The sequence below is a fragment of the Barbus barbus genome, assembly GCF_936440315.1.
Source record: "Barbus barbus genome assembly, chromosome: 27".
Classification (NCBI taxonomy): Eukaryota; Metazoa; Chordata; class Actinopteri; order Cypriniformes; family Cyprinidae; genus Barbus; species Barbus barbus.
In genome coordinates this window covers 16,332,319-16,347,336 of record NC_136755.1, presented here as the reverse complement: position 1 = coordinate 16,347,336, position 15,018 = coordinate 16,332,319, and the positions used below count along the sequence as shown (strand labels likewise).

The following is a 15,018-nucleotide window of genomic DNA, read 5'->3' as shown; positions in this document are numbered from 1 at the left end:
TATTATGCAGATCAAGGTTTGTGTCATTATCATAAAATCAGTCACACTAAAGTGCTGTAACTAGGCCTTTTCATGCATTATTGCTGCCATAAATAGGCTAATCCTCAAGCATCCCCTGATGGACATATAGCCAGGAGATCAAATCTTTAGTGTTTAATGATACATTAAATCTGAAAAATGTGAATTTCTGTTGACACATATACAAATCAATATGTAGAGTAGTGCAGGCAAAACGGAAACCTGAAAGGATTTAGACAGAATACCCTACAAAAACAACAAAAAAACTATTTATACGCAGAACGTCTGAGAGGATATAAACAAAACAAAATAATAACTGGATATGTAATTGTCTCCGCCTTAAAAGTAGCACTGTGTTCCAAACATATTTAAGTAATCTGACATTTCTGTTGCATGGTGAGAGGTAGATTTACATTGAATAGATCAGCAGCCGTCTTCTTTTCGTCCAGTGAGAGATTTATATCAAATAATAATCCATTTCCCTTACGATTTGTTTGTAAACATACCATAAACACCTCTATTAAGATTTTTTGTTCTTCTGAAACTGGTTGAACGAGTAGGGGAGTAACTTCCGTCTGCTGTGCTCCTTGGCCAATAGCACTAGATCCTCCCTGCAGTGCGTAACAGCGCAATTTCGGATTTAACCAAGTCTTTGCTGCGGGGCTTAAAGCAGTCTTCAAGAGAGACGCTTGACGCTTGCACACACAATGTTAGTGTAGACTCTGTGGACCCCTATAGAGTTAGACTGCCTTTTTACGTTGTCTTATCCAAACTATGACTGGAGTATTCGACAGAAGGATTCCGAGTATTAAACCTGCAGATTTTCAAAACCCTTTTCAGCTCTCCACGATGCATCATCCATCTCAGGAATCTCCAACCCTGCCGGAGTCGACAGCCACGGATTCTGGCTATTACAGCCCTGCTGGAGGAGTTCATCATGGCTATTGTTCACCGAACTCGGGCACGTATGGGAAACCTCTTAATGCCTATCAGTACCAATACCACGGAGTCAATGGATCTTCTGTAAATTACCCTGCAAAATCCTACCCTGATTACGGCTCCTACTCCACAGCATATCACCAATATGCCGGAACATATAATAGGGTGCAGTCACAGCCGAGCCCGCAAGGTCAGTTATTACAGCCTATATATATATATTCTCTTGTTTTTTATTATTATTTTTATCATTAGCCTATTATTATTATTACTATGCACTAGCCTATACATAATAAACATTATCATGGTTGAGCATTATTGTTGAACATATTATATAACCATGGTATTACAGTTGCTTCTTATTATAAGGTCTGAATTTTGTAACTAAGACAAAATTTTAAGCTGTTGCAGCATTGCATCTAATTCGAAATGGGTTCTTTAACGATTTACTGTTTTATTTAGACATAGCCTATGCAAAACACTGCTTGAATTAAAAAGATAATTACATAGAATATAAGAGCTTGTAAAATGCGTAAAGATTTAAGTAATTATTATCGGACCATCAAAACTCTCAATGTCTTATGCGAGTAGCAATTTAAAAGCACTGCGACGGATGCCATAAATCACCGCAACAATTACCAACAATTGAGATTGTTGCTTTTCTATCCCCATGTATTTAACAAATTTTTGTTCACCCGTTAGAAAAAGAAACAGCCGAGCCCGAGGTGAGAATGGTCAACGGTAAACCCAAGAAAGTCCGGAAGCCCCGCACCATCTACTCCAGTTTCCAGCTCGCTGCTCTACAGAGAAGGTTTCAGAACACTCAGTACCTCGCGCTTCCAGAGAGAGCCGAGCTCGCGGCATCGATGGGACTCACACAGACACAGGTTCCACAATATTTTATGCAATGTTTTATTGTAATATATTTTATGAAATACTTATATAGTGAAACTGCTACATATTTTAAATTAAAATATTAATATGAGCTTACGGCAACGTTGGGAATCACACAAGCGCTTGTTTGACATTTAATATTTTTTTCAAAGGCTGTTAAAATAATAAACGATGTTAACGACATTATAAAATACGTTTTTTATTAAGAAGTATAAATCTAACAGAAACAGCCATAATACTTTATTAAGGAATTCGCCCTCAGAATCTCAGAAAACCTTTTGTTTCTTCACAGGTGAAAATTTGGTTCCAGAACAAGAGATCAAAACTAAAGAAGATCATGAAAAACGGCGAGCTGCCTCCAGAACACAGTCCGAGCTCCAGCGACCCGATGGCGTGTAATTCACCGCAGTCTCCCGCGGTCTGGGACTCACAGGGTCCTCAGAGACCTCACCATCAGCCGCAAAATATTAACACACCGGTATCCACGTTTCTGGAAAGCGCCAGCTCGTCCTGGTATTCCTCCACCGCGGCCATGAATTCTCACCTTCAGGCACCCGGCACGTTACAGCACTCGTTGGCACTCGGATCAGGAACGTTGTACTGAAATTTGTTTATTATTTTGTTGTATATTGGACTTGTGTTAACATTTTTTTTGAGGAATATGCAATGTATCGATATGGCAGTCCTAGAAGAACGTGTATAATGTGTAAATTGTGTGCATGTAATTTATTGCATTTGGAAGAATTATTAAATGTTTTAAATGGACAATGGACCCAAATATTCTGAATGGTGCCTTGAATTTTGACCTCAACGCGTACATCCGACGATGTGCCAAAACATTAAGGACAACCCCAAATAAATGTGTTTTTCTTTAATTATCAAACATTTTGTCTTCTTTAAGTTAGTTTGTAACTCAAAACAGATCACTGCACCGAGGACTTTCTTTGGCTTTAGAGCCTTTGCGATATTTTGTTTGCTCGAGATTTCTGTGATTGCTAAGGGACTTTAACTTTGCAGGCCTAAAAAAAAGAAATGTTAAATAGAATTTGAGAAAATGATTATATTTTATTAACATTTTGGGATCAGGGCCGAGTCGCTATTTAATGGCGAAGAAATAGATAACATTTTTATACAGACTAATAAAAAAAAATTGGTCTTCAGCTAATTAAATGAAAACGTAACATTTTAACTGAGTGTATTTGGTTATTATTATTATAGTTAATCTATTAATTCCAAATACATTTTAGATGTTTTTACGTTAGTAAACGGAATATTTGATCTTGATCTTGATCAAAACCACCCCTGACGAACGAAAGATTTGGTCTGGCAAACAGTGTGCCTTGCTGTCTTTGTGTTCCTTACAATTAGAAGCTTTGAATTGTAGTGAGGAGGCGAAGGAACGGCGCGGAGATCTGAAGCAGTCCGCATGCCTGTGGGGGCAAAGCGGCTCCAGCGACCACAACCCAGCCCTGACAGATCCTCCTCCTGGAAAAATGCTGAACATCTCATCAAAACCAGTGCTAACATTTCTACAGCTGAATGCCACGATGAATCTTGAAAAGGACTACCAGGGCATGGCTTAATTTGAGATTTACTTTGTTGACTATACGGAGTTGATAATATTGTAGGCCTATAACCAATATAATAAAAAAACAGTCCAGCACAATAGTCGACTGGCGATATTTCCTCACAAATCTTCAGTGAGCGTTTCAGTGTTCAAAATACACAATCTTAAATTCATACGTAAAAAACACATCAGAATAGAATTGGTATTTGCCATGTTTTGAACACAAAAATAATGGTTACCATAACTATAAAACAAAAAGTAGCCTAAATCGCTACACATGCTATAGGCCTATTGTTTATATTTTTATTTGAAAGCTAGATAAACACCAAGTCGACGTGACGAGTATACCCGATAGAAAGCCATTACAGGATTATGAGAATAACGTAGTATGTAGGTCTACTAATAGGTTTATGCATTTTGTTTATAGCCCTTGCCCCCCTCCCCACACACGCGCGCGCTTACGCACTCAGGCGTTGCGTTCACGCTCAAAACACACACATGCCAGCAACTCCAACTTTGCCTCTCTTTCTATTTCACATACACAAACACGCTATATCCCATGCCATTTTATCGAGAGCCTTGTTAAATTCCAACTGAACATTTTCCACTCAACGATTTCACTGCAAACCGTGTAGAAATAATGACAGTTAGCTTTACTGGACACCCTCAACTGTAACACTCAACAATAATTATACTTCCACCAGGATTAGCTCCATTATCATAATCTGGACATTTACAATTATCTATAATTTGCAAAGATGCGCCTGGTTCTTGATTGCAGAAGGTTTTTTTTCCTGGCTCACCATCACTAAACAGTGACAGTAATAAGGGCTAATTTTGCAGGCAATATATAAGAGGTGTCGGGGTGTGCAAACACTTTCACACCTGGATTTGCTTACTCAACACAAGCAGTACACAGGAGCGTCCGCTTTCACAACGGTATCTTTATTGAAACATTGAAGCCAGAGATTTTGATCTATGCCAAACAATAAATGTATCGAAGGTAAGTGTTGCTCTATTACCATGTTGTTTAGTTGTTGGCTGGTCTGAGTGTCGCTGATGGGTGGGCATTGTTATGATCTGCAGTTTGACTTGTTGGGAAAGCCATGCTATTTTACAGGAAAACGTGTGACACGAACGCTGGGATGTAGTAGTTAAACCGGTCATGATTTATATTGGTGCTTTATCCCTCTATTTTTCACATGCGCACACACATATTCTTGTATATTTAGCCTAAGAGTGCTTTCTCACAATTAGGTTAGGTTAATTCTCAGTATTGCATTTCGGTATCTACGGCTGTGTCTGTCTGTCTGTCAGGGGCCCTCTATGTGTAGGTGCCTCAACTCTCACAAACGCATTTTGTTTTTATTATTATGTGTAATCAGTTGTGATTCATCCAAAAAAGATTTAGCTGTAGTATTTTAGGTTGCAAACAATCTCAGGGTATATTTTGAAGACATTTCTGTGTGCATAGTGCTGAAACCAATGACAAGCGTGTTTTTGACAGTTCCTATTTCAACATATAGGCTAGCTACGTTATGTTCCTATAGGCAGAGCAAACATTTAAATGAACCATCCCAATCCGTTGATGAGGGAACCTTTTTAGAAAATCAAGCCTCATTCTCTGCGTCTGGGGCATCCACGATTTGACAGCTGCAGGGGCTTCTCGTCTCCCTATTCAACATTGTAATTTTAGATAATATCCCAAGCGTTCACTCTTCTCGGCAATTTGTACATGAATAACCGAATAATTTCATCTTTTGTTTCGTCTTTGCCACTTCAAATCCAAATAAAGATGCCTTTTAGTATTAAAAGTGGTAGAAAATTACAGGTAATTATCTTTGACGGTAAAAACGCTGTAATCAGTGGGCTACATCAAAAATTACCCTAATTATGTCTACATTTATGAGAATGGAAAAAAAAACCTCTCTTGGATAAAACCCATAAATTGTCCCAAATATCTCCTTCATATTGAACGAGACTGCAGCTGGATGCTTTGTTCAGGATCGATCCTGTGGCGAAAGGCATTCAGCGTCTCGCAGATCAAGGCAGAGAGAAAGGGGAAAAACATTTTGTCAATACCTTAATAATTGAGCTAGAGAATGACGAGATGGACAAGATGCAGCTCTATTCTGTAGGAAAAACACTTTGAGAAACCATCAACTCGGGTAAGCTATTTTGCTATTGCTTCAGATAGAAAAAAAATGTCATAATGTGGAGGTAACTATTTACACATTACTGTGCAAGTCGTTTATAGGTCCTAATTTTTTATGTTTTATAGAGAAATTATTTATTCAATGCAGATTATTCCAATAATCAAATTCATAACCAATTTTAAAAAGCCTGTTTCATAATGTCTCCAAAAGAAAAAAAGGCACGCCACGGTACTTGAAGTCATATTTACTCCATTTATGACAAAACATAAAAAGTTTTTAACAACCAAAATCGGACAATATATTTACAATCAAATTGCTTGCTTTTGCATGATCAGAAACATCTACCCAAAAGGTTTGAGTTCGTTTTCAAATGCACTCAAGCGCGTGCGTGCGCGTGATGTGACCAAATGTTTAGCTTCCTGTTCCGATTTCATGTTGGCGATGAATGTGATTGATTAGAGTCAAACGTGAGAACAGATTTTTAATCAATCTGTTTATGATGCTACCGACAGTTAGTTCCATTGTTGACCTTCGCCACACCACATGTCTTCATCCTTCAAAACAAATCGTCCCCTTAATAGACCAGAATAGGTCTCTATTAAGGATTATAAACCGATGACAATGTGCGTCCTAGCGCATGAACTGGGCGAAGACAGGATGTCAACATCAAGGCCTCTGGCCTAAAAAAGGGCTAGTTGCCTATCTCTGCATGGCGTCCTGATGAGGCGACGAGTACCAGTGCGAGTAACCAGGCATGTAGCTGTTAGCAGACATGTTTACTCCTTTAGAGGAGGCTGAGACGTCCCAGATAGGAGGAATGGCTGGAGAGCGCGGGGACAGGGCGATGGAGCCGGGCAAAGGGTCAATCTCGTGAGGGTTACCGCCTTGTTTTAACAACTTCTTGAACTTGGACCTTTTGTTTTGAAACCATATCTTTACCTGAAAGACAAATAAAAAATTTTGGTTGCTAAATTGTTAAGTGAAGGTGATGTCTAATTTAGTGTAACATGAGATTTTATTTTTGTCAAGGTAAAAAACAAACGTCGGCTATTATATTGCCTACTTTTCACCATTATCAATAACAACAATCAATATATAATACTCAACCTAAATGAGAAGTACAATACACTAATAATGCAAATGAGTCCACATCTCACCTGTGTCTGTGTGAGCCCGAGAGAGGCAGCCAGTTCCGCGCGCTCTGGTAACGCCAGGTATTGAGTCTGCTGGAAACGGTGATTTAGTGCCTGGAGCTGCAAGCTGGAATAAATCGTCCTCGGTTTTCTGATCTTTTTGCCTTTTCCGTTGAAACGTATTTCTCCATTTTCAATCACTGTTGTTTTCTGCTGTTCTGAAAAGGGTGAATATTGTGGAATGATTCCCGCACATAAATATGTATTTGTCTGTACAGAATTTTAAATGCGTTTTTTTCGACAAACACAAATAGTCTGTAGGCTAATGTGCATTCAAGCACTCTATAGCATAATTACATTGTCTCTCATATTTAGGAAATTGCATGTAGTGACATGTCGAGACGGAGACAATTAGATGCTAATTATAATTTGTAATGGTGGGTAGAATCACTGGAGGAACGCAATAAATCATTTTGAGGAGAACACCGTTATCGCTGACATAGAACGGCCAAAACTAGTCGAGTACAAAAGAGAACGGGTAAGGTGCTTTAAATACGAACTTGCAGTGTATGTCCTTGTTACATTTAACCGAAGTAGCCTACAGCTTAGCAATGAGAACAGAGCTGTATGTTTACGCGTGCAAATACGCTTACCTGTGGCGTCTAACCTGGTCTGTGCTCCGCTGGCGTTACTGTTGTAGGACGGCAGGTATGGACTGTGGTGGGGATGGCTTACATAGGAGTAAGGTAGCGACCTGTTATAGGAGTTCGAGCCGGAGTACGGAGAGCTGTCGTGCTGATGATGATGATGAGACCCAGAATGAAGACAGTGGAGCGGATAATGGCTGGCGGACATCGACGGGGAGCTCTGTTGTGAGTGCGATTGCTGTCCAAACTCCATGAAAGCAGATTTTGACGAGTCTTGAGCCTCCAGACCGTCAGCCATCGTAGTCATGGTCATCATCAAATTTTCTGCTTTGAGAGCACTTACCCCCTATCTCTGAAGTCCAAATGAGTCCTTTCGTTGTGTTCGTTTCTTTCTCTCCTTGGTTAGGCGATATTGCGTTATTACCTCCACAATTTATCCTTTTTGTCCTGTAATTCTCACGCGGTATGGTGGAAGGTGGGCTTGAGTAAAGGCAGAGATTTTAAGGTGGATTCTGTTAAATTTGAGTCCTTGCTTCCAGACTTGATGCAGCCACTACAAGTAAAATGGTTTGTCTCCAAAGGGCAGCGCCTTCCGATTGGTCATTCAACCTAACGTCATCATTTCTCTGCTTTAGCTGAGACTTCACAGTGAGTTAACCTACCTTAACAGCTCCCACCGTAGCCATAACCATGTGGAGAATAATAATGCTGGGATATCCCTCTGATATTCACTAAATTCCCAGTCAGATACGCGACTCCGGAGACAATATCACGTGCTGCCATCGAAGTAATTAATCGCGTGGTTCGTAACCGCGGCAGAAGTGCCAAATAACACTTTAGCCAACAAAACGCGCAAACACTGAATGCATCGAACCGATAGAATATGCCTTACAAATAACTACAAAGTCACTTTTATGCGGACGTTAATCTCTAAATGCATAGCCTATACAAAACAGCAGAATCCAAAATAGTAAAATAATAGCTCAGCACAAATAAAACCACACAGAACAACAAATAAATAGGGTGTGATTTACAGTATAGAAAAAAATATATTGTGAAAACAACAGGCGATGCCAAAATAGAAAAGGCATAGTTTTAAGCGTCTTCAGAGAGAAACACGCCAGATATGGTCGGGATTAATTAAGCCCCAGTCACTGAAAGGCCCGGGTTAGTGACAGCCTTTCCTTGTAGTAATCACGAGCCAGTCACAGTTGAAAATATATGCAAATTACGAGTGCAGTTTGTGGTTTGGCAAATCGCGATCACATTATAAACCACGATGTAAATATACCCTACAACTGCAAGGCTTTCTTCATTTTCATCTCACTCAATTTTTATTTTATAGACAACGAGTTTCCTCATGATATGGCATAAATTTACTTTAAATGGTAATGAAAAAGCAATTATGGTCGCAATCAGTTATATCAAAATCCTCTTTGATTATCCGTTACTGTATTCAGACTGGCGCTATAAAATTAAGAACAATTCGTCTGTAATGATTATGGACCTTGTTTATTTTGGGAGGTGGATTAAAAGTGGATATAGCATAAATTATCCGCTAATTATACACCAGTGTCGCCTCAATTATCCTCTTATCAAAAATGGTAGCCCTAAATGCAGCATTTAGTTTCAATTTTCTCCCTTTCTGTAACAAGAACTGCGTACCTTGCTATTATTACCAGGGATGTTATTTGCCGGATTTAAGAGTGCACAAGCGGCGTAGATAACCATTTTCCATGGTGGACTGAATTTGGGAGAGACAGAAAGGCAGCTGGTCGCTCTGAGAGCTTCTGGATTTCTTCATGTAGTGAAGATATCAAACATTTTGAGTTCAAAAGAATTGTGCCAGGTAAGAGGAAACGTGGAGCATTAGACCATTCGTTTGAACAATGTAATATTTAGGCTACTGAATGTGTGATGTTTTTTGTTTCTTCTAAATATTATTTTTAAAAATCTGCCACAATTTGCTTAAATGCAACTGTCAAATGAGTTAACAGTGGTGATCAGGAATTTGTCTGATTTTTGCTGCTGCATGACTAGTGTGAAAATGTTTGTCAAGCAAGTGAGAGCGAAACCAGAGACATATAGCCTTGGCATGATACAAACAAATTTTAAGTGCTTAATTGATCAGACTTCATGGTTTGGTACCTTTGCTACCTGTGTTGACAGTTTAACTTTGACAAATTGAGGACATGGGCTACATCTAATGGCTATATTATCCAGGGACTGATCTATTAAATAATTTGAGAAAAAAAAAAAAAAATCTGACAAAATTCTGCAACAGGCCAGTGAATCTGTTTCAGCTTGCAGGCTCCGTATGTCAATTAAAACTAAATTAATTTACATGCTGACGAATTATCGTAAATGGTGTGTTGTAGAGTCCAGTAGGCTGAGGAAAAAATGCGCAGAAATAGAAAAATAAAAATATGAATAAAATGTGCCTTTGAGTTTGAGAACACCATAACCATTGTGTTACAAGTTAAAATTTGAAGTAAAAAAATAAAATAAAAATATTTTGTTGGGATACAAAAAGGGCACAAAAATTATATATTTTAATAATTAAAAAATTATTTCTGCATTATAAAGGCGAAACCAAATTCGTCATTATTATTGCTGAAAAATTATTTAAGTTTATTTATTTTAAATGGTCATTTTTAAAAATGTGAACTATAATGTAAATAATAATTAAACCGTTATTTTATTATTTTTTATTATGATTATTATTGGGAATATAATCATAGAAAAGCATGCATGTAAACCCATAAGCATCATATTACAAATCTGTCAAAAAGAAAGGAGAGGGGATCTGTGTGGACATGCCGGCGCTCGAGTGCATCCATGCAGCCTTATCTGAGTCTTCACACAAAACTAGTTTGAAATGGAATCGTCTTCATTCCGAAAGTGCACCGGATCTTCTTGTCATTCGTCCGAACAGACATGTTGACCGGCTCGGATGGAAAGACACAGTCTTGATTGTACAGACTTGCCAGTCCAGCAGAGGCGGCTGAACGGGTCTGCTCTCTCCGATCTCAAGCCCATCGGCTGTACGCAGACTCGCAGGCGTCGACGGATTTCCATGGCTGCTGAGCAGAGGAAGTGGCGAGGCAAAGCGAAGGCAGATGGATAGCACGCGCAGCTGTCGGTATTCTGCGCGAGATCACTACAATAGAAATCAAGAGAGGAGAACAAATACCACCAGACCCCTCCCTGCCATTTAGCCAAGGCCTCATATTAAATCATGTATTTTATTTCAGAACTAAATATTTAACTGAGTCGGTAAACTTTTCGGATGCTTTATTTGATTGGAAGGTGGTGTTAGAAAAATAAAGACAAACAAGACAGAGACATAAAAAGATGGAAATATGAAATCGGCTACCTGTTAAATATAGGCATAAATTCGATCAAACATTTAGATTGATAAACGGCAAACATTTAAATTATTTAAAATTAAAATAATATTATTAATGTCGAAATAGCCTATATATTTAAATATAGGCCTACGCAATTAAGGCTTGTGGTTTTAAGTTAATTCTCGCGTCATATCCTCATTCTTGCTAAAAGCTCCTCCTGATTGACTGGTGGGTTGATTAAAGTAACTTTACCCACAGTGGTCATGGTTTAGTGACCATGGCTTTTAGATCATATCATCATGTATTAACACGAGCGAGGCCTAATGTCACAGATATAGCATTAGCTTTGCATCTCTGTGCATTCGATCGGATATTTCATCCCAATGTACAACAAAGTACCATAAAGTTTGTTTATCTCTAGAAAATAAGAACATTGGACTGTGTAGTACACAGACCTGAAAGGATACTTTAATGTTCAATTCAAAATTACAGCCAACGCAGAAGCGCACGTTGCCTCTTATGAGCATTAATTTTCAGTTCATCTAAATGAAGGTGGCTCTGCTGAAATATCTTTTATCTTTTGAGAAGGCTGCGCAATTGAGAACAGTGGGATTTTTGGGGGTTCTTTTTCGACTTAATAGAAGACATTATTAGCTCTGACAGCACACGGCTCAGGTCTGGGGGAGAGGATTTTCTAGAGAGATGACAGACAGGAAGGCCAGCAATCACAGGCTTTTTTATCCGAATGTACTGTTCGATGCCGTTTATCCCTGATGATAGAAAATTGCTCTGTTGCCAGGACGCGGCTGCTGAAATAGAGGGCAAGAGCAACATTTCCATTTTCCAGTTTGAAAGCCATTGAAATGAATTAGTAAAATGAAAAAAATCCCGCGGTAAACAAAGAGGGACAAACAAAGATACACTTTTTTCCTTGTGCCGAGCCCCCTTTCATTTTGTAAATTTTCGTTAGCTGCTTTTCTGAGGCTTTGAATTCAACACTTGATGTGCACCGGAGATAATTACGCATTTTCAATACATTCTAAATGTAAAGCAAAGTGTAATTTGTTCCTGTTTGCTTATCAGTGCAATATTTGTTCACGTAGCCTATTACTGTTAACAATAGCACTATTTTAAGTCTTAATAAATATTAAAGGTCAATTGAAATATTTGCACATTCATTATACTCGCACAATAATAAAATTACTGTTGGGCATACAAACGAAATTAATTATTTTTATCATTTTGACAAGTGGCTTGTCATTCGCCTCGCATTGATAATATTTCTTAATTTGTAATCCATAAAGTCTCAGGGAGGAGTTTGTCAGAATATTACTTGTTATGACAGTTTGAAAACACACCCAACGAATAGTAGGTTTACGTGTCATGACAGACACATGCTTTATTGTTATTTGGGTGCGCAGTGGCCGACCACAACACGCGCATTTGGTAAACAAGCGCGCGGAAAACAGACCTTGTTCGAGATGCACGAATAACCAACACTCCTTGTCCAGACATTTCACAGGTGAAAAAAAAACAAGTTTACAAGACTAGCTACAAGACAACCATATAATCATAATTTTGATAAGCAACAGCACCAGTCATTGCTCGCCAAAACGGGAAAACTCGTAAATATTAACAGCAGGAGATCAACACGACAGTTATTTTCATGCATGACAGTGGTAGCCTGTGAATGTTAAATATATATATATATTACTTCTATTGGAAGAAATAATATTGCGTTGTATATGTTTTTTGTTGTTGCTGTTGTTGTTTTTTCAATTATTGGAAAAAAAATATTAAATTCTTATTTGCTATTGTTCTGATTATGATTATAATTATAGTGATACTTCTGTTACTGATATCGAAATGCAGTTTAGCTGTCGTTAACTTTTCAACCATTATAACAGGAAACATTTGAAACAACGCTAGTAACAGTTAGAATTAAAAATAAATTTCTTACACTCCATTAATCAGAACATCGTACATTCATTTCTTTATTCAAATTCACAGCATATTTTAATCCACTGATTTATCTTTGATCTTTAAAAGCGGCTGAAATCAATGGCTATATTAATATTTGACACGGAGATCCTGTGGCCTTTAAAAGGATAGCATTTTGAATCTTTGCATGGACAGGTGGTTTACCTCGACGGTGCTCCATGTGGTGCATTAATGCAAGTAAAACATTTTCTCTATACAGTATGTATATATTTGCCTTGAATTTGTGCCTGCATTGTCTGAATACAGCTTTTGGAGCGCCTATATCCTGCAGTGCATTTGCCTGAGCTATTTATCCACCCATAGCCATTAGTTATAATCATTGCTATTAGCTGGCTCTGATAGATTTTGATCTTTGATTGAAGTTGGTCCAGCTAATCTGATTCGAGGGACCATGGTTACGGGTTCTTTGTGCGTTAATCATGTATCCATACAACAAAACATACCAATTGTATTTGCTTAATTTTGCTGATATTTCGATTGTTTTTTTGGATACAGCTGGAAATTACAGTGTCAAACAACAACAACAAAATAATATGAATTTAAATTTAATATTAAGTATTTATTAAAATAATGCTATAATATTCATGCTATTTTGTGCTGGCATTTGGTGGGCTGATGTTGCATGTGATTTAAGGAGAAGTTTCCCTGATCTGGATTTCCTCAGGTAAGGTGAGGAAGTGGCACAAACAATGAAGCATGGACAATAATTGTTTGCCTGAAACTCAAGAACATTGAGTTTGATGAGGCGTAAAAAAGCAGAGAAAAAAAGTCACACCTGGAGACCCGCCTTGTGCCTACCACATTCATTCTCCTGCCATAGTTCACATGAAAGCCAGTCTGCAGGAGCTGCGTGCATTTCTCAAGCTCCTGTTCATGGCTTAAAAATCACAAAGGAAGAGCAAAAATACAAAGACAAGCTGAAACTACAAACTTCTCGCTGATGAAGAACATTTGAAATTCACTCACAAAAGGTTCTGTGGGAGCTGTAAAGACTGCACTGTTACACCAATGAAGCTGTGAAGCCAAAGAATGGCTTGCTGGCAAAAATTAATGCGTAAAAACACACACTGTTTAATTTAGTTATTAGTATTTAAAGTGTAACAGAAAAATTAGCAGAGAATTAAATTGAAATAGCAAGCAGGTCCATAATACATTAAGTCATAAAGGAGGACTAATGTATATTTTATCAGACACTCTATTAGGCATATGCGAGTAAAAATGAGTGTATGGTACAAAAACATTAGTCTTGGGATTTTTGGCTATGTTTTTGCATAGTAATGATGGATTAATGGCTGTAAGGTAAATGGAAGACAACACATCTTCCATTTATTTCAGATTAAATGCTGCAAATGCTCTAAAAGGTGATCAATTATTTGTGTAGATTGAAATTTGGAGAAAAAAAACCCCAAACATTTCTCATAACTAAGAATTAACCAGACTATTAAACTATAGGCCTTTTGTGCAGTTACGTTAAATACACAAGCGTAAAATTACAGGAAAATAAAGAAAAAAGCAAACAAAACAAATAATAGTGTGTACATTTAATCTGTGAATTTATTCATAAGATCATCTGAGCAAATGTTGTTAAAGCACATATAAGTGCATTAATGCTGTGCAAAAAAAAAAAAAAAAAAAATCCCCTTAGCATTTATTTTCATAAACTTTAACAGCCATTTCTATTGAAGGGTTTTAGGCTTTTCTCATTTTACCAAAACACACGCTGGCAATCACAGTGATAACTTCTCTTGGAAATGCATTAAACCAAGGGGCTCATTCAATCAATGTAAGGAGAGGGTGTTCAAAAGAATGCTGAATATACAGTCAAATAATTCTACGGGATGACCGTACAAAACATCCGAGAGGCAACAGTAAAGAAGCATTCTACACATTCCATGAAAGCTGGCATAGAAATAATAGAGATGCAGGTATGTTTGGGGTAGATTTGTGTGCGACTGAAGGGGGGAACTGGGGGTGGGCTGAGCGCTGAAAATCATCTCCATATAGAGCAGCAAAGATGAAGGACAGTGGGAACGTTGTTCGAGTTTGGATCTGGATCAAAATGGATCTGATCACACCAGACTCGGGACATGTGGCAGTTTAAATGGCATGGCAGGGGTGGCGAGCTGTCAATCATAAGCACTCATGCTTGCCTCAACTGCTTTCCTTCTTTTCCAAAAGCCAGCTGACCAACGTAGGAAGAAGGCGAGCGTTTGTGGAGTCTCTTGAATATTCAAGCAATACCAGCATCGTTTGATGTTTCACAGCTGTGGCCTTCAATAAACATTTCTTTCAGAGTAAAAATTTAGCTTTAAACTA

At 38.1% G+C, this 15,018-nt stretch overlaps 2 protein-coding genes across 2 annotated transcripts; one reads left to right on the top strand and one right to left on the bottom strand.

Moving 5' to 3' along the window:
• Positions 1 to 413: 413 nt before the first annotated feature.
• On the top strand, positions 414 to 3,512 carry LOC306847078 (homeobox protein Dlx5a-like). The gene is made up of 3 exons (XM_079380831.1): positions 414 to 1,147; positions 1,657 to 1,841; positions 2,141 to 3,512. The coding sequence occupies exons 1-3, from the start codon at positions 793 to 795 to the stop codon at positions 2,450 to 2,452; spliced, it is 852 nt and encodes a 283-aa protein (XP_079236957.1). The 5' UTR covers positions 414 to 792; the 3' UTR covers positions 2,453 to 3,512.
• Positions 3,513 to 5,801: 2,289 nt separating this feature from the next.
• On the bottom strand, positions 5,802 to 8,543 carry LOC306847081 (homeobox protein Dlx6a). The gene is made up of 3 exons (XM_079380837.1): positions 7,358 to 8,543; positions 6,729 to 6,922; positions 5,802 to 6,510 (listed from the first exon to the last, which is right to left on the bottom strand). The coding sequence occupies exons 1-3, from the start codon at positions 7,665 to 7,667 to the stop codon at positions 6,271 to 6,273; spliced, it is 744 nt and encodes a 247-aa protein (XP_079236963.1). The 5' UTR covers positions 7,668 to 8,543; the 3' UTR covers positions 5,802 to 6,270.
• Between the last annotated feature and the right edge of the window lie 6,475 nt (positions 8,544 to 15,018).